The 25,061-nt window shown below is 37.9% G+C and overlaps 1 protein-coding gene across 5 annotated transcripts in view; it reads right to left on the reverse strand.

The window, feature by feature from the left end:
- Positions 1-25,061, reverse strand: part of GAPVD1 (GTPase activating protein and VPS9 domains 1) — a 71,232-nt gene that overhangs the window by 43,881 nt on the left and 2,290 nt on the right. For all 5 annotated transcript variants that reach the window (XM_027104872.1, XM_027104870.1, XM_027104871.1 and 2 more), the window contains exons 2-4: positions 3,628-3,845; positions 1,988-2,831; positions 379-465 (exon numbers count right to left, since the gene is read on the reverse strand). In XM_027104872.1, the coding sequence (XP_026960673.1) occupies positions 379-465; positions 1,988-2,831; positions 3,628-3,812 (1,116 nt within the window). In that variant the 5' untranslated portion in view covers positions 3,813-3,845. The remainder of the gene's footprint in view (positions 1-378; positions 466-1,987; positions 2,832-3,627; positions 3,846-25,061) is intronic.

Raw genomic sequence — 25,061 nt, forward strand, 5'->3', positions numbered from 1 at the left:
AAGTGAGAATTAGTAATCTTTTTTTTTTAATTGAAGTATAATTGGTATTTATATATATATATTTTGAGAATTAGTAATCTTTGATGACATCTTCCTTTATTTTCTTAATTAATTTTTATTGGAGTATAGTTGCTTTACAATGCTTTGTTAGTTTCTGCTGTACAGCAAAGTGAATCTGCTATACAGATGACATCTTCCTTTAAATGCTGCTGATCCAACACTGTATCCTCTATAGCCAAACCAAGGGTAATTGAAAAGAATATTTAGTTTACACATCACCTAGGGACAAGATTTAATAAGGAGAATAGTTAGGTTCACTGATACTTCAGCAGAATCTTCTATAAACAGTACTTCACACGACATAGTATTCACTCTTACTTTGTCAAATTTTCCAAGGCTGCTCTTTGTCCGGGGATCTCCCTCTTCAGAGCCAGTCATTGCTAATTGCTGCAAAAGGCGGCCAACCTGCAACCCAGAGCAGAGGTGGGAAGACATAGGCTGTAGACACTTACACAGTCCTCACTGTGAAAGCACTTCCATTCCATTCTATAAATCTATTTCATAAGAATATTAACACACTAAATGGGTAACTAATAAGAACCTGCTGTATAAAAAAAATAAATTAAATTAAATTAAAAAAAAAAGAATATTCACACCACCTGACCAGGCATACAAAATAGGATCCCAAAAAAAATGTGCATCTTGTCTATGTCAGCTTTTACTATATTTTATTACATTTAGACTGAGTTATAAAGAATAAGTAGAAAATTTTGCTTTGTCTTTAATTCATATTATTACAACATTAGGAAATGAAGGTACACACCTTTGTTTCTGCTGCTGTACTTTTCATGTGTTTAGAAATTTAATTAATTTGTAAAAGCTGACTCAAACTATCTCAAGTTATTAAGTACTTTTCCCTATAGTTCATAAAGTACTCAAGGCAAATTTTTTTTCTAGACTTAAAAGCAAAGAATTCCTTCAGAACATAAGCTGTTTTGAAAGTAAATATTAATTTACAGAGCCAGTTCCTTACTGCCAAAAGTGAACTGTTAATCCACTCTCTCTAAAGACACTTTGCTGAAAGTTATTATCATACAGCATCATCTTCATACCTAGGACAATCCCCCTTTCACTCATTTTGAAAAGATGTGATTCAACCTCCAATGGAATGACAAAAATAAAACTATAACAACATTATCATAAGAATAAATTTAGTGTTTCAGAGATGATAAAAAAATTTTATTTCAGGGATGTCTATATAGTTAATTTCTAAACACCCCAATATGACAGAACTGATCATGAAAAAAAGCTTATCATTAAAAAAAAAAGTCATCCAAAGACAAGACATATTCTATTCCAAATAAACTGTCTCTTCCTCACAGTATTTCTAGGGATAAGATATAATTAAAAGAATCCCTTAAGAAATAATAACATGATTTCAGTAGTTCAGATGATTAGGGAAAAAAGCACTAACATAGATCCAAAAATCCTCTTTCTGAAACTTTTAGTTCCAGAGGAGTTTCAGATTTCAAAATTTGGAGATTTTAGAAAGGTTGGTTACTGCATACATGTAACATGTCTAGTACTTAGGCTGGCTTCCTATAATCAGATATATTAACATTCCTTCAGCAAAACATGAATATTCATGAACATGAAATGGAATAACTAACAATTATAAATAGCCTCATATTAGTTCAGGTTAGGTTTTGTTACCAAGTGAAGTATAAAAGACACTCAATTTTCAATCATTCTGGAGTTTGAAATCATGGGAAAGGGGTAAGGGCTTGTTCTAGATAATCAAATTCAACTATGCATTCAAGTGTATGAGGACTCCCTTTAAAAACCAACACAATGTAAGAAGCAAATATTTAGGACAGTTTGGGGAAAAGGAATGGTAAGAATATATGAATAATGTCATCATATTTTCTGTTCCCACTCCCACTGCCCAATCGACTGACTTTAAACTGAATGCCTAGCAAAGGCATACCTGCATCAGATTAAATCTTGCCACCTCATTAATTGGAGCATCAGAAATTATTCCATACTGTTCTGGATTGACAACCGCAGGACAAATGAAGCAGGCCAACAGGAGGTCAGTACACATTGCTCTGACCTCCCCAACTTCCAGTCTATCTACACAGGAGAGAGTTTTGTACATCTGTGACACAATCCATCTCAAACTATGTGGAAAGCAGTATGTGTTCTGTTTGAGATAACCAATAAATTTGTTCACCAAAGCCACTAGTTTGGCCTCGTTCGAATCCACCATCTCTTGAACCTTTTGCCTGAATCTATCTGAGCCCTTCTCTCCAAAGAGTTTTTCCTGTTGAGACGGGGAGAACCTCTCAATTAGCTTGTTTGGGTCTGTTTCCAGGTGATCCTCATCTTCAACAAGCAGCTGCATGATTGGCTCATGTAAAGTTGCTGTGAGGAAAAGTTTGGCAGAAAACAGTCCTTCAGAAAAAAGTTTAAATAAGATGCTGAAGGCACAAGTTCCTCTCCTCAAAAGTCGCCTGGGGTTGTCACTTTCTTTAAGTTCAAATTCAATCAAGTATCTCAACACCTGAAGGAGGTAGCTTTCATCTTCTTGCATAATGCAGTTGCCATAGAGAGAGGTAAAAACTGTGTAAATAACACTTTGTGTGTTCTCCTGATTAAGTTTCTCTCCGGCAACCAAAGAGGAGGCAATAAGACGAGGATTTTCCCTTAATCGACTTAAGAATTCTCCATAAGCAGTCTCCTGAAATCCCAACTGCTTATACCCATCAACAAACTGTGTATCTTCCAATATCTTGGCATGTTGGCAACATTCAGCAGGGGAAGCTTCAGCACTAAAAAACAAGCAAAGAAGCAAAATAATAAAGTCAACAACAATAATAATATACTATACTAAAACATGGAAATGTGAGTTGATGATAGTCATGGCAATGAGATCACTCAGAATTGCTAAAATCTTTTAGACCACCAGCATCTAAATGTGTAAAGAAAGTCATAACCAAAAAGTAGGACAAATTCTTCATATTAAGTCAGGTTCAATGAAAAGTGTTGAGAAATAACCATTATTCTGACTTGTATCATTGAAGATCAGTCCTGCCTCTTTTTGAACTTCATATACATGGACTCATACAGTATGTACTCTTCTATGTCTGACTTCTTTTCTTGACAGTATACCACAGCACCACTATTTCTAGACTTAAAAACTGCTTCTTGGAACAACAGAACAATCAGGTATTAACACAGTGAAAAATGAGGTTTCTAAAACTGAAAAGTAGATATACGATAGCAAAACATGCAAATGTATATATTAAATAATATTAGGAGAAAAGCAGACACAAGATAATTTACTCTCTACAATAATAAAATTTTATATAATGCCAAGATACAAAATTAACTGGTAGGGTATAAAATATTAATGCTTAAGTTATAATTCTCTACAACTGTGCTTAGGTTAATAGGTTAATTAAGCAAAATAAGCAAAGACTCACCATTGAGATGCTGATTTAAAATATCTTAAACCATGCACTTTGTTGGAAATAGATTTGTTTATTTGCAGTTAGCAATTATTAAATGCTATAAGCAGAATTATGGTGGTTTGTAACAATTAAGACCTCAAAACCTTTTCTTTACCTGGTTATAATAAGCCGATCCAAATTAATTCTCTGCTGCTTAGCGATCCATGCTGTGCGATACAACTTTTCAGCTGTCTTAAGTACATCTGCATTGAGCCTCTGAATGAGCTGTTTCTCAGAGTTTACATATAAGCGTTCCTGCTTGAGGTGATGGGCCAGAGTATGAATATCTAGCTTCACCATCTTCAAATGTGGAGAAGGTACAAAGGCTGATCACTAAGAGTAAAAAGAAAAAATTTTTATGTCACTTAAATTGTTTTCCAAAAACCAAACAGGGTAGGAGAACACATTAAATATTAGGCTACATTTAGTATCATGGTTAGCTCTAGTTTTAAAATAATCTATCTCTCTATATATTTTACAACAGAATCATTATAGGTTCAGTACAGAAAAACTGGTAAATACAGATAAGCAAAAAAAAAAAAAAAAAAAAAGGAAGAAAAAGAGAAAAGCTCTTAATAAGGCCAGTGCTCAGAGGCAGCCACTGTAAATACCTTGCATGTATCCTTCAAGTCCCGTGTCTACAAAAACAGAAACATAGATCAATGGAACAAGATAGAAAGCCCAGAGATAAACCCACGCACCTATGGTCAACTAATCTATGACAAAGGAGGCAAGGATATACAATGGAGAAAAGACAGTCTCTTCGATAAGTGGTGCTGGGAAAACTGGACAGCTACACGTAAAAGAATGAAATTAGAACACTCCCTAATACCATACACAAAAATAAACTCAAAATGGATTCGAGACCTAAATGTAAGACTGGATACTATAAAACTCTTAGAGGAAAACACAGGAAGAACACTCTGACATAAATCACAGCAAGATCTTTTTTGATCCACCTGCTAGAGTAATGGAAATAAAAACAAAAATAAACAAATGGGACCTAATGAAATTTCAAAGCTTTTGCACAGCAAAGGAAACCGTAAACAAGACAAAAAGACAGCCCTCAGAATGGGAGAAAATATTTGCAAACGAATCAATGGACAAAGGATTAATCTCCAAAATATACAACGAGCTCAGGCAGCTCAATATTAAAGAAACAAACAACCCAATCCAAAAATGGGCAGAAGACCTAAATAGACATTTCTCCAAAGAAGACATACAGATGGCCAAGAAGCAATGAAAAGCTGCTCAACATCACTAATTATTAGAGAAATGCAAATCAAAACTACAATGAGGTATCACCTCGCACCAGTTAGAATGGGCATCATCAGAAAATCTACAAACAACAAATGCTGGAGAGGGTGTGGAGAAAAGGGAACCCTCTTGCACTGTTGGTGGGAATGTAAATTGATACAGCCACTATGGAGACCAGTATGGACATTCCTTAAAAAACTAAAAATAGAATTACCATATGATCCAGCAATCCCACTACTGTGCATATACCCAGAGAAAACCATAATTCAAAAAGACACATGCACCACAATGTTCACTGCAGCACTATTTACAACAGCCAGGTCATGGAAGCAACCTAAATGCCCATTGACAGACGAACGGATAAAGAAGTTGTGGTACATATATACAATGGAATATTACTCAGCCATAAAAAGGAACGAAATTGCGTCATTTGTTGAGACATGGATGGATCTAAAGACTGTCATACAGAGTGAAGTAAGTCAGAAAGAGAAAAACAAATATCGTATATTAACGCATGTATGTGGAACCTAGAAAAATGGTACAGATGAATGTTTGCAGGGCAGAAGTTGAGACACAGATGTAGAGAACAAACGTGTGGATGCCAAGGGGGTAAAACCGCGGTGGGGTGGGGATGGTGGTGTGCTGAATTGGGCGATTGGGATTGACATGTATACACTGATGTGTATGAAATTGATGACTAATAAGAACCTGCAGTATAAAAAAAAAATCAAACAAAAACTAATACTAACCCTTCTTTGGGTTATTTGTATGGAAATATGTTAATATAAATGTTTCAGACATTACATGAAATTTCTAAAAATCTTATATGTTCTGGTATAATGTTATAAGTCATAATTCTAGTTATTACTTTAAAATGTATATCTCAGAAATAACTAAATTTCCTTGTCAATTGCAAAAAAAAAAGAAAAAAAAGTCCCGTGTCTATTTATCAACACTGGACTTTCCTTGCCTGCTCTCTTTCACACTGCAATCAATCAACATAGCCTGTTGACTCTTTCTTCAAAACACATCTCACCACCTCCATCATCATCTCTCACCCAAAGGTCTCTAACCACCACTTCCTAACTGAACTCCTGCTTCATTTCTTGTACTACTGGAGTATCTACATAGCATAGAACATCCTTTAAATTTAAGTCAGACCACTTCATTCCCCCACTAGAAGCTGTCCAAAGGCTTATTTTACACTTAGAATGAAATCTGAAAGTCCCACATGATCTAACACTGCTATTCCTCCAACCTCATCTCCTGCCATTCTAACTCCTGCTCACACAGCTCCAGACACGCTGGCCTCCTCTTGAACAGATCAAGCATGCCCCTTCCTCAAAGCCTCTGCATTTGCTGAACCCTCTCCCTGGAAGGCTATTCCTCCAGATGGCTTTGCAAGGCTGGTGCCTTTAATTCATTCAGGTCTCTGCTCAAATGTCTATTTAGAAAGGCCTTCTGAGACAAATCATTCTAAAACAGAAAATATCACTTTCTATTCCCTCTTCTGGCCTTTTTTTTTTAAAAAAAGCACTTGCCCCAACCCAGCATGGGTTGTTGTTACATGCATGTTCATCATGCTTAGAGTATGGCTGCCCCACTGAAAGGCAAGGGCCGCCAAGGCCAAGATTTGTCTGTTTTGTCGACTTACTGCTGTAATTTCAGGGCTGAGGAGAGGGCTTGGTTCACAGCAGGAGTTGAATAAGTATTTGCCAAATGAATGAATGAAATCACACAATTCTCGTTTATCTAGTAGCTAAACAAACTGATAAAAATAGCACACATATTTTAAAGCATTATTATTTAAGCTATACCCTTGAAGCTAGAATGCCTGCCAGACCACAAACATTTTATCTCAGCAACAGAAGTGCTTGTGGGCCAAAGAGCAGAATACAACATTGTGTCGAGGCAGCAGTCACTAAGTTAGAAAAATGCTTCTCATTAAGAATTAAACATTAGGGGTGGAGAAGGAAAGGACTGGGAGTTTGGGATTAGCAGATGCAAACTATTACATATAGGATGGATAAACAGGTCCTACTGTATAGCACAGGGAACCATATTCAATATCCTGTGATAAACCATAATGGAAAAGAATATGAAAAGGGATATATATATGTATAACTGAGTCACTTTGCTGTACAGCAGAAATTAAACACAACATTGTAAATCAACTATACTTCAATAAAAATTTTTTAAAAAGAATTAAACACGATTATATACTTAAAAACTGCTATGAGAGTAAAGCTTTAAGTGTTCTCACCATAGTAACAAGAAAATGGTAATTACATGAGGTGAAGGATGTGTTAACAAACCTTATTGTGGTAAACATTTTGCAATATGTGTACCAAATCATTATTATATGACTTAAACTTACACAATGTTATATGTCAATTATAGTTCAATAAAGTTAGAAAAAAAAGAAGTTGTCCCAGCCAATCGGATTCATAGTGGATTTATTTGGAATTGATAAAATACAATTTGCAGTGAATTCAGATTCTGAAAGAGGTGACAACCTAGCTCACAGAACTCTCAATATATTTACAGATCCAATGAAAATATGTTCATATATATGAAATAAATTTTTTTGGTGCTAAGACTAAAAGAAAGAGTTAAGCATATGGTAGCAGATGGAAATATATTTAAAGCCACCTTATTTAAAGAAATAGATTCAACAATTTTTAATTAAGTTTGATTACAGAAATTATTTTAATGAACTACTGATGACTGGAAAAGTTTCAGATATTATCATCTAACTTGAATTTAACTGCTTTAAAAACTTTCTTGTACCTTATCAATTCCCTAGCAAACTATACAAAGCTATTATTCCAAGTCTCCTGTATTAAAACCCTCAGAGTGCTTTCCTCTCAAAAGGTTTAAATATGTCTACTTCACCAAGATGATTCACTATTAACTCACAAAAGCATCCGAGTACATTCAAAAAAATTCGTGCCATACATACATATATAATCTCACTAACTCAGCCGAAAGAAAACACATGACTTTGCAGACTTTCATGAGGGAATTCTAACATCCTCTAGGGGGCTCTAAATCCACAGACTAAGAACAGAATTACTGAACAAATGGTTGTAACTATGAGAAATATTATAGTTAATGAAAATAGTACTGAAATGGGCTCTTAAAGATCTGTATGCTTTGGGGACTTCCCTGGTGGTCCAGTGCAGGGCGTGCAGGTTCGATCCCTGGTCAGGGAGCTAAGATCTCATGCCTCACAGCCAAAACCCCAAAACATAAAACAGAAGCAATACTGTAACAAATTCAATAAAGACTTTAAAAATGGTCCACATCAAAAATCTTTTAAAAAAAGATCTGGGGGCTTCCCTGGTGGCGCAGTGGTTGAGAGTCCGCCTGCCAATGCAGGGGACACGCGTTCGTGCCCCGGACCGGGAAGATCCCACACGCCGCGGAGTGGCTGGGCCCGTGAGCCATGGCCGCTGAGCCTGCGTGTCCAGAGCCTGTGCTCCGCAACGGGAGAGGCCACAACAGTGAGAGGCCCGCGTACCACACACACACAAAAAAGACCTAAATGTAAGGCCACTATGAGTCTGTCATACAGAGTGAAGTAAGTCAGAAAGAGAAAAACAAATACCGTATGCTAACACATATATATGGAATCTAAAAAGAAAAAAAGAAGGTCATGAAGAACCTAGGGACAAGATGGGAATAAAGACGCAGATCTACTAGAGAATGGACTTGAGGACACGGGGAGGGGGAAGGGTAAGCTGGGACAAAGTGAGAGAGTGGCATGGACATATATACACTACCAAATGTAAAACAGATAGCTAGTGGGAAGCAGCCGCATAGCACAGGGAGATCAGCTCCGTGCTTTGTGACCGCCTGGAGGGGTGGGATAGGGAGGGTGGGAGGGAGGGAGACGCAAGAGGGAAGAAATATGGGGATATATGTATATGTATAACTGATTCACTTTGTTATAAAGCAGAAACTAACACACCATTGTAAAGCAATTATACTCCAATAAAGGTGTTAAAAACCAACCAACAAACAAAAAAAGAAATGTTGCAGTGGCAATGGAAAGAACAGGACAAATCTGAGAGATACTGGAGATAGAAAATAGACTTGCTGACACCTACACTAGGAGAAGGCGAGGTAGAAGTTTCCAACTCTGGTGACAAGGGTTGGGGGTGGTGTTATTCACCACAATTTCGTATCATATGAGAAAACACTTTATAAACTGAAAATTGTGCCTGGTATGGTTCTAAGAACTTTACACACTTAATCTTCATAACATCCCTCTGAGACAGGTACTTTGCCACAAAAGAAACTGAGGCTCAGGGATATTACGTAACTTACATAAGGCCACAGGGGTGAGAGGTGATAGAGCCAGTACACTATTATTATAGTCCTGATCTCTACAAGAATGACTCAGAAATCGTGTGGTTACACAGGTGAATTATTTTTGAGAGATGCACATTCAAGTACATAGAAGTAAATTGTTAGGATGTCTGGAACTCACTTGTACATGGCTCAAAAAAACTAAAAGATTTTTTAAATGCAGCAAAATGTAAAGCACTGTTGAATCTGGTTGGTGGGTATATGGTGATCATGGTGCCACCCTTCAACAGTTTCTGTAGGTTAGAATTTTTTCATTATAAAATGATAGAGGAAAATCCTTTAGAAATTCTCAAGCCATATCCTTCTTGCTACCTTAATACAATTTAATTCAACAAATACGTTATTAACTTGTTGGAACCTAGCCAGGTCCCCTAATCTCAAGGAGTTCACAGTCTAATTACAACCAAAATGCTGTTCAAGATAGGATGCATAAAATGTTTCCAATGACATAGCAAAATATGAATCAATTTATGCAATTCAGAAAGTAAAATCTTCAAATATAGCTTCACTTTAAAAAATTAACACATGAAAGCAATGCTCCACCTGATCTTCATAAGAACTCACCTTCTAAACCCTTCAGTGGTCCCAAATGTCTTCAAAGACATTTTCATAAAGATGTTTTACATAAGGGGACTTCCCTAGTGGTCCAGTGGGTAAGACTCTGCACTCTCACTGCAGGGGGCCTGGGTTTGATCCCTGGTGGGGGAACTAGATCCCGCATGCATGCCACAACTAAGAAGTCCAAATGCCGCAATGAAGATCCCATGTGCTACAACTGAGGCCCGGCACAGCCAAAATAAATAAATATTTTTTAAAAAAGATATTTTAAATAAACCCAGAACACTAGATAACTTGCTAAATTTTCTTTCTTTAATCAAGTTCATCAGACTATATGACCTACTACCCACCCCTGTTGCCATCATATACTGTAGTCTCTCTCCTTCCTTCAATACCCCCAAACTCCAAAGATCATTTGACCCTACCAAGACTTTCAAGCCATTAATCCTACCACCTTTTTTGCTAACCTTCACTCTCCTCCTGTCTCTGCTTCCCTCCTTACCCAGATAGCATAAACCCCATGGTCAATCATTATGATCACTGGCTGAATGTACTCTCAATTTGCCCCCTCACTCGTCTAAACCTCAATCCCAGTTAAATCCAACGCGGGACTTCCCTGGCGATCCAGTGGTTAACTTTGCCTTCCAATGCAGGGGGTGTGGGTTCGATCCCTGGTCAGGGAACCTAAATCCCACAGGCATCAGGGCCAAAGAACCAAAACATAAAACAGAAGCAATATTGTAACAAATTCAATAAAGACTTAAAAAAAAATGGTCCATATCCAAAAATCTTAAAGAAAAAAGAAAATGTTCTGCCTACTCCTAATTTATACCCGTGTATGAGAAAACCAACACACACAACCATGCTAAATATCACTTTAAACTCATGATCACAAACCCTATACAAGCCCTTACTGATGCATGACACGCACACTATTACTTCCCCCGTCCATCCATCACTCCCCCACTCTCCCAGGCAACTAATTCATACCACCATCTCTCCTCAAATCTCCAGCCTCTTCCCCTCTCCTTATTCTCAGCTCCTTGCTTCCTACTTCACTGAGGAAATTGAAGCATCAGAAGAGATTTTCCTCAGGCTCCCTGCTTCAGTCTTTGCTCTCAGCCTACTCTCAACACAGCAGCCAGAGTGAGCCTGTGAAATCCTAAGTCAAATCACATCACTCCTGTGCTCAAAATCCTCCAAAATCTTCTTTTCTTGGCTTTCCATGGTCTGCCTCCATCCCCCCCACCTCTCTGACCTCACCTCCTATTACCAGAAGACCATACAACTTACCATCCAAACTAGGACACTACTGGGAGTGAAAGTGGACACTATTAATAATTTCATTGAGACAAGAGACATAAACAAGGACATACGACCACTCTCTTACCAGATCCCTCATTCACTCTGCTCCAGCCATATTCTCCAACATGCCAGGTATACTTGCACCCTAGTACCCTTGTACTTGCTCACCACCCAGGTCTCTCACTTCCTTTGGGTCTTATCAAGAGTCATCTTCTTCAGTGAGGTCTTTCTTGGTCACCCTACCTAAAATTCCAACCCCTGCCCTGCCACACACACATACTACCTCTCCCTGCTTTAGTTTTTCTTATACATTTCACTTATTTATCTTGTGTACTGTCCATCTCCCCAAGAAAATGTAAACTCCCTAAGAAGAGGGATATTTGCCTAATTTCTTCCCTGCTCTATTCACACTGACTAGAATAGAACCCGTCACATCATGAGCATTCAGTAGTACACATTTGCTGAATAAATATATGAACGAAAAAGAGGTATTTCAATAACCTATTCACGTTAGAAACATCATAAGCAGAGGTAGAAATAACACAGGAGGAACAGAGGTGTAGTCTTTGATGGACAGGAAAAGAAGAGGTAAACACTATGAAATTATCAATAGATGCTAAATAAAATAAGCACACCATACTGAAAACATTAAATATACTATGTGGAAGTTTCATGAAAGACTTAAAGGAAAAACAAAAGTGCTCAAAATTTACATTTATTCCTTACTTCTTAGCGGATAATTTCCAAACTCCTTAACCTAATGTTTAAGGGCCAGCCTTGCCTTAACCCTCACCTCCAGTCCTATCTCACACTATTTCCCTATATGAACCCTCCTGTCCCAGCAAATCTGCCTTTTCATTTTTATTTTTAATTGACCTTCATGTTTACATTTACATCACCTTATTTGCTCCTTCTAATTTCCAAGGCCTGGCTCAATAAAACCTTCCTTCCCAACCATATAGTCTGCCCCTGTGATAAATCCCAACTCTGAACTCTTAAAGCAGTGCTTATCCATACCATTAAATTGCAACTGTTAATTTTTATTTTCATCTTTTTTTTTTTTTTGGCCGAGGTGTTCGGCTTGCAGGATCTTAGTTCCCCAACCAGAGACTGAACCCAGGCCCTCAGCAGTGAAAGCACCGAGTCCTAACCACTGGACCGCCAGGGAATTCCCTATTTTCATTTTTAGTGTCTATATCTTGTCCTTCCAGCAAGAATGAAGGGTCCCCTCAAAGGATGAGAACATCTCTTAGACCTATGCATCCCCAACCCCCAATACCATGGCCAAACACAAGAAGTTCTCACATATCTTTGCTAACTGCATTGTCACAAGGTGCTCTGAGAAAAAGAACATAAGTAAAATCAAAGGATTTTTAAATTAACATTAGGCACATTTCACAATAATAGAATTTTTTTTTCCCTGAAATTTGCCAGCATTTTCCAAGTTAGATAATTTCTTTTTGGAGTGGTCAAAAATTGGACTTTGAAATTCTATAAAAGCTCACTTGCACTTGCCACATTTTCTACAAAAATAAAAGCAATTATACCCATACATGTCAAGTCAGATTTTAAGCTTTTCAACTCATGAAGACTTATCACTGAGAGCCCAGCAGGGATATTTTAGTTGAAGTAGTGAAGCGCATGGAGTTTTTGTATCCTTCCAACACCAGTATAGAGGCTGGAAAACTACAGCCTGTGGGCCAAACTTGACCAGTTGCCTACGTGTATAAATAAAGTTTTACTGGAACACAGTCATGCCTCTTTGTTTATGTATTATCTGTGGCTGTTCTCATGCTGCATGGCTAGATAGTCGCCATCGTCCTCCAGAGTCCATATGGCCCCCAAAGCCTAACATATTTACTAGCTGGCCTTTTACAGAAAAAGCCTGTCAAGTGCTGATAAGCAAGCATACCTACGGTAATACAGAGCATGGAGAGGAGGCACAACCTGATAAGGTGAAATGCGTGAATTAGAAAGTACATTAAAAGTTCCAAGGAGGATGCACATATTATAAATGTTAGCAACTATGCCTGAACCAACCCCTGTGACTCAAAAGAAGGACTCTAAAGTAGGGGGAAATTATTTCAAATGTTTTATGGAATGAGAATCATGTTTCATATTTTCTTTGATGAAAATTTCTAATTAAAAGCATCCCAAGGGACTTCCCTGGGCAGTGGTTAAGAATCCGCCTGCCAATGCTGGGGACATGGGTTTGATCCCTGGTCCGGGAAGATCCCACATGCTGTGGAGCAACTAACCCCATGCGCCACAACTACTGAGCCTGCGCTCTACAGCCTGCAAGCCACAACTACTGAAGCCCTCGTGCCCAGAGCCCGAGCTCCACAACAAAAGAAGCCACCGCAATGAGAAGCCCGTGCACTGCAACGAAGAGTAGACCCTGCTCGCTGCAACTAGAGAAAGCCCACACGCAGCAATGAAGACCCAAAGCAGCCAAGAATTAATTAATTAATTAGTTAATTTTTAAAAAAAGATCTCACGTGCCGCAACTAAGACCCGACGCAGCCAAAGATAAAATAAAAATAAATAATTTTTTTTTTTTTAAAAGAAGTAAGGTAGGGAATTCCCTGGCAGTCCAGTGGTTAGGACTCGGTTCTTTCACTGCAGAGGGCCGAGCTTCAATCCCTGATCGGGGAACTAAGATCCCACAAGCTGTGCGGCGCAGGCACCACCCACCCAAAAAAAGAGGTGGGGTAATTTTTATCATTTCACTAGGACACAATGAGACATACTCCACGTCCATCACATGACAGAAGTGACCAAAACGAACTTTCCCATGAAAATAAGTGGTAAATATCAGAGTCATAACTAAAGAGGTGAGACAGACAACTTGCTAACATGATGAAACCTACACTTGTAAAAGGCTTATTAAAAGTGAAATTAAAGGCCAACTATCTTCAATCGAAGAGCGTTTTTAGTAACATAATATGCCACACACAGGTATGGCTTTGAAATGTGAGAATAAAGCATGCTTTGCAAATAAATTAATGTGTGTAAGATGATCCAGTTAAAAATTACAGAGATGATGACAACTAAATGTAACGTGGTATCCTGAATGAGGTCCTGGAACAGAAAAAGGACATCAGGTAAAAACTAAGGAAATCTGAGGGCTTCCCTGGTGGTGCAGTGGTTAAGAATCCACCTGCCAATGCAGGGGACACGGGTTCAAGCCCTGGGCCGGGAAAATCCCACATGCCGCAGAGCAACTAGGCCTGTGAGCCAAAACTACTGAGCCTGCGCGCCACAACTACTGAAGCCCACGCTCCTAAAGCCCATGCTCCACAACAAGAGAAGCCACCGCAATGAGAAGCCCACGCACCGCAATGAAGAGTTGCCCCCACTCGCTGTACTAGAAGAAAGCCCGCACGCAGCACCAAAGACCCAACGCAGACAAAAATAAATTAAAAAATAAAATAAAAACATTAAAAAAAACCCTAAGGAAACCTGAATAAAGCATGAACTTTAGTTAATAATAATTATCAATACTGGCTCACTAATTGTAGCAAATGCACCATTAATATGAGATGTTAATAATAACAGGAACTTGATTCTGGGTATACGGTAACTCCCTGTTCTATCATCTCAGTTTTTCTGTAATTTAAACTGTTCTAAAAAGTAAAGTCTATTTAAATTTTTTAAATTACATACACAGGGGCTTCCCTGGTGGCACAGTGGTTGAGAATCTGCCTGCTAATGCAGGGGACATGGGTTCGAGCCCGGCTCTGGGAGGATACCACATGCCGCCGAGTAACTAGCCCCGTGAGCCACAACTACTGAGCCTGCGCGTCTGGAGCCTGTGCTCCACAACAAGAGAGGCCACGATAGTGAGAGGCCCGCCCACCGCGATGAAGAGTGGCCCCCTCTCGTCGCAACTGGAGAAAGCCCTCGCACAGAAACGAAGACCCAACACAGCCAAAAATAAATAAATATTTTTTTAAAAAATTACATAAACAGGGACTTCCCTGGTGGCGCAGTGGTTAAGAATCTGCCTGCCAATGCGGGGGACACAGGTTTGATCCCTAGTCCAGGAAGATCCCACATGCCGCAGAGCAACTAAGCTCGTGCACCCCAACACTAGAGCCCACGAGCCACAAATACTGAGCCCATGTGCCACAACTACTGAAGCCTGCACGTCTAGAGCCTGTGCTCCACAACAAGAGAAGCCACTGCAATGAAAAGCTCATGCACCGCAACAAAGAGTAGCCCCCGCTCGCACAGCAATGAAGACCCAACACAGCCAAAAAATAAATAAATAAATTACATAAATAACATAATTCTAAAACCAAGCATCCAATTTAGCAACTTTTTTCAGTATGAAAAAGATATACAAATTTGAGAAATGCATGTGAACACTGTAATTTAGCAGTCTCCAACAACCACCATCTAGAAGGATTAGCAGGTATCCCATGATGTCCCAGAACCCATTTACATCTGGTAACACATTGCGATGTTTAAACTATCACACTAAGAATATTTTATCTTTCAGTTCACTGTGATCAGAAACGAAATACAGAAACTTCCTAACACAAAATTTCCACAGCTATGTTACATTTTGCACTAAATCCTTGTCAACTGAAGCAAGGCAAATATATTTCCTAGCCAGAATTGTTTAAGAAAAGCCAGTTTTTATATTAATTTCCGTTTAATATCAAACTTTTAAAAAAGCCATTATAAGCAGTAATGGTTGAGCCTGAAGACGAGAGTTTTGACTGGTGGTAGTAAAGCATACAGGTGCTTAGGAAATAAAAACAATAATAACTACCATGCATTTCAGGCTCGTCATGTACTAGGCACCAACCAGGTGCTTTACATGGACGTTCTCATTAACCTGTGTAACACTCGTGAAAGGTAAGTATTCTTAGCCACTTTTTACAGATGAGGAAACTGAGGAAATTAAATTATTTTCCCAAGGTCAAGTTAATAACTAGCAAAGCTGCGACTAGAATCCAGGTGTATCTGGTTCACCCAGCTTTTACCCACCAAGCCACTTGCCTCCCAAGAGTGAGTGCTTTAATTTACAGTCAAGGTTACTTCTTCTAATCACCCCACTCTTTCAACAACTATTAATATGTCAGTCAGTAGCTGAACAACTCCCCCTTTCTTGGAAAGTTTCAAACTGCCTGGCAAAATCAGGTTTAGTTGGACTTCAGGACTAAATAACCTAAATTCTACTAAAGAAATGGTATATGAAAGTTTAGAAAAAGTTACTAGGGACTAATCTAGATTATTACCCTGATAATTAAACACACACACACATAGCAGGTGCTATCTAAAGTATCTTTTTTTAAAAATTTTTTTTAGTATTTATTTATTTATTTTGGCTGCACTGGGTCTTTGTTGTGGCATGCGTGCGGAATCTAGTTCCCCGACCAGGAGGGAAGTTCCTATCTAAAGTATCTTTTAAGACTTAAATGTGGGATTTCCCTGGTGGTGCAGTGGTTAAGAATCTGCCTGACAATGCAGGGGACACGGGTTCCAGCCCTGGTCCAGGAAGATCCCACATGCCACATAGCAACTAAGCCCGTGCGCCACAACTACTGAGCCTGTGCTCTAGAGCCTGTGAGCCACAGCTACTGAAGCCTGTGCACCTAGAGCCCGTGCTCCACAACAACACAGAAGCCACTGCAACGAGAAGCCTGCGCACCGCGACAAAGAGGAGCCCCTGCTCGCCACAACTAGAGAAAGCCCGCACACAGCAACGAAGACCCAACGCAACGCAGCCAAAAAAAAATACATATATATATATATATATATATATATATAAATAAATACACATTTTAAAAAATATGTAAATGTACTAACAGTTCTGGGTATAGCACTCTAAAGTAAAATACAATGAGCTCAAAACTAGCTATATAATCTCTAGTGATTAATATAATCTTTCTGGAATTCAGTTTTTCAATGGAAAAACAAGGAATTATGGGTACCATTCCTTTCCCATAATTTACACTCTACGAATCTCCAAATAGATCCAAGTTCCCTAACTGGTTCCAGAACTTCTTGGTCACCTCACTCTCTTTCTCTATGAGCTAACAGGGATTTTCTGTGAGCAGGTAACCTCAGATAGTAACCAATATTGTCAAAGTGATCTATACTCTTAGCGTATCATCTGCCTTCTTCCAATGTGGGAGCGCATAAGATCAAAATGGCCCTTTATTGGAAAAGGTTCGGAAAATTCAAGATTATCATCTTCCTCCCAATCCTTCAAACTATTTAGAGTCTCATCATCTCAATAGTTTCCTTCCTGGTCTCTCCTTCCTACTGTTGAAGCAATCTTCCTAAAGCACAAACCTTGTCATGCTACTCTCCACTGCTTACAGGATAATGTCTACAATATGCTACAGGGTATCAAGCTCTCAACCATAAATCCCCCTTTTTATAACTCCTATCTCATCTCCCACCATCTCTCCACTTCCCCAAAATCGGATTTTGCTGCCATACTATATCCTAAAGTCTCCAACATTTGCAGATGCTATTATCTAGGCTTAAAGGGATCAAATCTTCCTTATCTTCAAGTGAACTCAGATTTTTCCTTTAAGGCCCAGCCCCCAAATCTCTTCCCTCTGTGAAGCTCTAGGAGAACTGCTCCTGACAACAAACAGGGCGCATCCTTCCTCCCTTATGACACTGAGTGGGAAAGTTACCCCATTTTAAAGTCTCTTTCAGTTTTTCTGTTTACATCATGCAGAAAATCCAAGCAAGGTGCCAATTTGTCTTCAACACTTCCCTAACACTTGCTAAACTCTTCTTTTAATTAAAGACAGAGGTCTCAAACTCAGCACCTTCTGCAAACAGTAGCAAGCTAGGTTTTATAACATTGCTTTGTTTTTATTATATTCAAGTTGCTTTCTATTTAGGGCAAGAGATGGTAGCCTTTCATTATGGTAATAACATAAAGCTTCTTTAAAAAAATTTTTAAAGGTGTCCAAATTTTAAAAAAAAGACATTTTAAATAAACAATAGTATAAGTAGTTTGCAGATTTGGGAAAAATCATGATGTTACTCAAGGATTAAGCATGGTTAACATTGTTATATACTGATGCCTACACCTTGACAGAACTGTCAGTTACTTTTTTTGTTCATTAAACAGGTACATTTCATCATAGTATTTATGTACTATTTATACTAACGTGATAGGGCAAAAAAGGACCTAACTGCCATTTTTTAATGACATACTACAATGTTAGCTGTATTTTATCAATCAAATAATTTGAAGATTTATTTTAATTACCCACCACTTTTAAGGGACCTAACCAATTCATACCAGAGATGGGTGTCCTTTGCAAATATTTTTTTATAAATATAATCATGTTGAATTACAATGGTTTGTCTAAATGTGTTTCCCCTTACAAGACTTACCTCCTCCAATGCAGGAATAGTTTCTTATTCATTTTATGTTTTGCTAAATTACATACTCTAAAAATCATTAGGTATTAAAAATAATGAACTCATCTTTTTCCAAAAAATGGACAGACAAGCACAGTAAGCTTTATTTAACATACATCCTTCACTCATGCATTCAAAAAATGTTTATTAAACACCTACAAAGTGCTAGGCACTGATGAACAGGACAGTTTAAGGTCTGCTCTTGAGGGACCCACATTCTCATAGGGATACATGACATTCTAATGACACTTTTGAGTCGTTGTCACAGACTGGATTTCTGCATACCCTCTATTTAGAATCCTTTGCCTACTCCTTTTAGTGGTCAGTTGAGTCCCAGGTAGGCAGCAGGGCCCAGCTCAAACTGAGGAGCCTTTACCAATCTCTTGACTCAGATACTTTCTCATAGACTATTTGCAACAAAATGTTGTTTTCTCAACAAAACTCCAAGTTCCCTAAAGTAGGGACATAGTCATCTTGGTATCCCCATTACTTGGCAGAGGAACTGGCATTTAGCAGGTGCTGAATCAATGTCTGAATTTATTAAAAAATTAATAAGTGACTGAATGATGAAGAGCAATACTCCAGTTAGGAATCAGCCAAGCTGCTGCTAACTCAGCTGCAAAATGACTGAAGAACAGTAACTAAATTTAAGTTGAAAACATCTACTAACTTCCCAATGAGCATGTTTGAAATAATTATTAATGTACCAAAAAGATATTTCCTCACAATCAAGAAACGTGTATCATGAGAGGGGGAAAAAAATGGAAACAAGTGATACTTTAATATCTTTAGTTGGTATTTTTGAAACAAAAGTAAAACATTGTAGAAAAAAGAATGGACTTAGTATCAACTATTCCTGGCACAAGTACAGGGAACTGAAAGGCACACTACTTTGAAGATTATAAGTATATAATATAAAGCTAGATAGTATCCAAAATTCAAATTAACAGTATAAGACTTCTTGTTATTACAGAAAACTCCAGACCCTACCAAAAGTGAATAAAACACAGATGTCAATTTTACCCCCAATACATTAATTAATTTTCCAGAACTAAAAAAGACAAACCACAAAAATAATGAAATTCATGCATAATAAATGGCTTGTGGATTAAGCTCAGATTTTATTAGACCACACAACTGACAGAATATCAAAACACTTGGACAGCTAATATGCATTACTTAGTAAATACTAATGCATCCTCACTATTCCATTATAAAACCTTGGCTTTTTAAAATATTACTTGAAATCATTACTAATGGGACTCTTAAACAAGATTAAGTTTGAAAGACATTAAGTAAGTTATGGTACACCCCTACCATGGAATACTACATAATTATTAAGAAGGAGGTAGAGGTACATGGAAAGGTATCTATCACGTACCACTAAGTGAAGAAAGCAAACTTCAGAACGATATGCATGGTAAGATCCCAGAGGCAGTACAGGCGTTAAAACACAAAACCCCTCCCCCCCAAAAAAAACCCACAAACCCCACAGTAAGACTACTTGAGCTCAAATCTCGGTTTTGCTGCTCACTAGCTAAGCAACCTTTGGCTAATTACTTCTCCTTGCCTCGGTTTCTTCATCTGCAAATGGATGTAAAATTGAAGCTTACTTCGTAGGGTATGTTCATAAGTTTGTGAGGGTTTAACAGGTTAACATATGTGAAACACTTAGCAAGAACAAGTGTTAACTATAATTTGGGGGGGAAAAAAGAAAAAAATCCAAATCATATAGCATATGCATATACATGCAGGGGAAAAAAGCTTTCATTTTTGCATTGCTTTTAGTTGTTCTTTTTTTTTTTTAACAAAGAACATTTATTACTGTAGTAATTTAAATTTTTTAAAAAAGGAAAACATAATAAAAATTTGGCACTAAGAGCTCCCCTGATGAAAGATCTGCTAGTACAATTACTTAAACACTCAAGACCAGACAAATTCTGTGAATGATAAAAAATGTGAAATTTTCCAGTCCAACAAAAAGGACACAATACTTAATCTCTCGGTATAATTCAACAATAACATGCTACACACCAACAAGGAGAACTGCAATGGTATTAAAATTATATCCCTTTTTTTTCCCCAAAGGCAATAAGTAACACAAAAATATCCACCTAATCTGGAATGCATATCAGGAACTTTCACAATTATTTAAACCTTCATTAGTTTTATTAGTCTGAAGTTATATACCACCAAATCTAATTCCCTCTTATTCAACAATCTCTAATGACATCTCACTAAGACATATATAAATCTGGAGATCAAGATAAACCAAATAGTTAAAAAAAAACCTAAAACCCTTAGAACTCTTGAGAGGAAGATTTCACCACCCACATGCTTTGGGGAAGCTTTGGTCCCCAGCATAAACTTAGCTTCTTCCATAAATACAGTGGGTGTACAAAACTACCAAACATAAGAGCAGAAAGAGGACTTTGAGCTTCAGCTGCATTTTTGCTGAGCTGTAATACTGGTAAAGCCTGTTTCAAGATCCAAGGGTACACCCTCAAATTTAAGGAAAGCATGTAAACAGCAGACTGACATGTCTATGTCATCACATTTACCAGAATGGTACTTCATAAAATTACAACTATTTATTATCGAACTTCAAATAGCATTATTATCACTGTGTTCTACCTACAAGGAAACTTCCAGAACAAAAAAAAAAGGAAGAAAATCTTGTTAGTTAAACAGCTTTTCAAAAATAAATAGAAGTCTGGGCTTCCCTGGTGGCGCAGTGGTTGGGAGTCCGCCTGCTGATGCAGGGGACACAGGTTCGTGACCCGGTCTGGGAAGATCCCACATGCCGCGGAGCGGCTGGGCCCGTGAGCCATGGCCGCTGAGCCTGCGCGTCCGGAGCCTGTGCTTCGCAACGGGAGAGGCCACAGCAGTGAGAGGCCCGCGTACCGCAAAAAAAATAAAAATAAAAATAAATAAAAAGTAAATAAATAGAAGTCAATAAATGTTAGCAATTACTGTCATTACTGTTATTATGATGTTTTGGAATGATGGAATAGAAACTTACTCAGAGGGAGACTTACTTAATAAGTTACGGTCCATCAGAATCCAAGTTGGCCCACCACACCCCTGAATAATTAGATATTAAAAGGCACTTTATTTTAGAGAAATCGAAGTTAGATTCCTTGGTTCTAAAGGAGGTAAAGATGAAATAAAGTCTGTGAAAAGAATTAATCTATTCTTTCCTAAGCTTTTCTGACATAGAAATCCACATTTGTAAACTTTTTGCATTTCCGCCTTAAGTGCTATGACTTTTAGGCCTAATGTATTTTTGTCAGGTAGTCAGGATTTATAAACAGTGAAAGTAAAATCAAGAAATGGGTCAGAGTTCTGCATCCGAAAATGAAAGGACACAGCTCAGAGTGGGTTGAAAATAGATGACTTTAGCCTAAGTCCTAAAAACTTTTAAAATAGATGTATTTGGATAAAATTTAGATTGCTTGGGAAGATAATTTGGTTCTGATTCTGAAAAAAAGGAAACAGGCTAATATCCCAACTAAATTTCTGTCTTTTAAATTTTCCAATATTAATCCTTTCAAAAATTCATAGAAAATAAACTAAAAACATCAATTAGGTAAGGGAAAAAAAAAGAAGAACTGAACATGTTTGATGACACGCTTCCCACTAGTCTCCAGCGTGGGTGTACAGGCATTACATGGGTGCAAGCCCAAGCAAGCATCTTTTCAGACAGACATCTTAGATTAATGAACAGACATCTTGCCTGTTTTTACAGTTAAAGTATGCTTAAAGCCTTATATTTTTTTCTTTTCTTTTTATTGAAGTATAGTTGATTTACAATATTGTGTTAGTTTCAGGTGTACAGCAAAGTGATTTAGATATACAGATCTTTTTTTCAGATTATTTTCCCTTATAGGTTATTATAAGATATTGACTATAATTCCCTGTGCTATACAGTAAATCCTTGTTGCTTATCTATTTTATGTATAGTAGTTTGTATCTGTTAATCCCATACTCCTAATTTATCCCCCCACCCCCTTTCCCCTTTGGTCAGCATAGGTTTGTTTTCTATATTTGTAAGTCTGCTTCTGTTTTGAAAATAGAGTCATTTGCATTATTTTTAGATTCCACATATAAGTGATATATTTGTCTTTCTCTGACTTACTTCACTAAGTACAATATTCTCTATGTCCACTCATGCTGGTACAAATGACAATATTTCATTTGTTTTATGTAGAACCTTATCTTTTTAAAATGGCTGACAAAAAAGGTGAATATGAAGATAATTTTGGCTTAATATACATAATTTAATTACAGCGTTAGTATTAAGTTATATTTTCCTTTCAGGTATAAATACTTATCAATTACCTGGTTCATCTTCAAACTTAAAAAAAAAGAAAATATACATTATAGAGACCCTTCAGAAGTCTGTATTTTTTTTTAAAACATTTGCTCAACTGTTCATTTATATATATTAAATATGAGAACTTTAAGTATCAACAGATGTTCACCACTTCTTCTGATCTTTGCATTGCAGAGTTCAAAACTGGGTTTCAGCTTAGAAGCAATGAAGAACTTCCCTTCTGAAAATGTTTTTACAAAATCGTAATACAGGGCTTCCCTGGTGGCGCAGTGGTTGAGAGTCCGCCTGCCGATGCAGGGGATACGGGTTCGTGCCCCAGTCTGGGAAGATCCCACATGCCGCGGAGCGGCTGGGCCCGTGAGCCATGGCCGCGGAGCCTGCGCGTCCGGAGCCTGTGCTCCGCAATGGGAGAGGCCACAACAGTGAGAGGCCCGCGTACCGGGAAAAAAAAAAAAAAAAAATCATAATACATATTGAAACATACTTAAAAAAATAAAGAAATATAGGTAACCATAAAGAAGGAAACGTTAATTATCTATAGTTCTAAAAACCAGAAATCAAACAATTTAGTGTCTAAAGCTTCATCTAAAATGTGTACACAATACAGAAAGTATTGATCCTAGTTCCTTTACAAATGAAAATATCTTGATTAGGATTAAAGAGTTTAGGCCACAAATAATTCTATACAAACACAAGTTTAGGTAGTTCAAATGTAAAAAAACACATAACTGAAATCCTTCTTACCTAAGAGAAAATTAACTCCAGAGAAGGAAATGTGTGGGTGAAAAAACCATAAAGTTGAAGGGGAAAATTTAATCATTTAAGAAAAAATTTTTTTCAATTTTTTTTGGTCTTTCCAAAGCAAGTAAGAAGGATTCTACTTACATCAGACTTTTACCCGCCACCCCCCCCCAAAAAAATCATACTTTATCTTGGAGAACTGTAATGTATAACCAACTCCCCAATACTCTCACTCCTAAAAAAAAATAATAATAAATAAAAGTGAAACATCTTACAATTGGGAATATATCCACTTCCCTGCTTCAGTTTTCTGCAAATATCAGGGGTACTTTTCCCAAATAAACCAATTTAAACTAAAGCGCATCATGTTTAAAGAGTGGCAAATTTTGTATTGTTAGTTTCACCAAATAAGAGTTAATACATATTGTTGCTGTTTCCAGAATACCATTATCAGGCAGCATCACCTGGTAAATTGCTAAGTGCCATCACTGGAAAGCTGCTCACAAACTCACAGTGGAGCCAACTGGGTGAAGTGGGAAGTGACAACGCTGTGACAGTGGCCAGGAAGGCACCAGAAGAGTAGCACTTGTTTTAAAGTCAGGGATGTGGTATGAAGGTAGAAAAGGACGAAACCAGGTTGAAAGCTGGAACACCAAAAGGTAACTACCAATTACTGAGTGAAAGCCATGTTCCTGAGGTTTTACATACATTATTATTTTTGAAGTTAATCCTGTGTGATAGCTATTTATCACCTCCATTTTACAGCTGAGGAAACAGGATTAGAAAAGTCAAATAACTTACTGCATAATCATTCACCTATCATGAAGCAAACAAGGAATTCAAAACTAGATTTATTTGACTCCAGAGCCCAGACTCTCTTCATTTCCCCAGGCTGCCTCTCTGGTTCTTCAGTATATAGAATTCAGGCTCCCTGTGAGCACTGTTGTGGGCTCTAGGAGGGAGAGATCCACCTGGAGGCAAACGGTCACATGCTATCACCTGGGGAGCCTAGAGTTTTCAGCCTTTGTTCGTCCCAAGCCACCTTTATACATAATCTTTTCTCCCGTTTTCCCTTTTACAGCCCTAACACACTGGATGGATGGATGGAAGGAGAGAGGAAGGGAGGGATGGAGGGAGGGAGGCAAGCTGACTTAGATGTTTATTTGATTTACAAACTCCTCTATCCTTGTCTTTGTTCAAGTTGTTCCCTGCACCTGAAGCCCTTCTCCAATATCCCTATAGCTAACCACATCTATGACTGAAGGTCCAGTTCAAATGCCATCTCCACACAGCACTCCCCAGTCTCCCACTCTCTCATTCAGTAGTAGTATCTCCAATCTAAATTTTCCTGACCCTTTATGTATAAAATAAATATACAAATAATATGATGCCAGATAGATATATGCTATAAATAAAATAAAGGGGCAGGGGAGAAAGAATGGCCAAGGGGGCAGTGTAAGGACCCAGAAGGTTTATCAGGCAAGACCTCTCCAAGGCAGTGATTTGTAATACGGTGTGTTTAATTCAACACAAACTATTTCGGCACCAATATTTGTTTCACAAAATACTCTTCT

This window comes from Aethalodelphis obliquidens, unplaced genomic scaffold (assembly GCF_003676395.1).
Source record: "Aethalodelphis obliquidens isolate GAN/ISIS:26980383/991018 unplaced genomic scaffold, ASM367639v1 scaffold7, whole genome shotgun sequence".
Classification (NCBI taxonomy): Eukaryota; Metazoa; Chordata; class Mammalia; order Artiodactyla; family Delphinidae; genus Aethalodelphis; species Aethalodelphis obliquidens.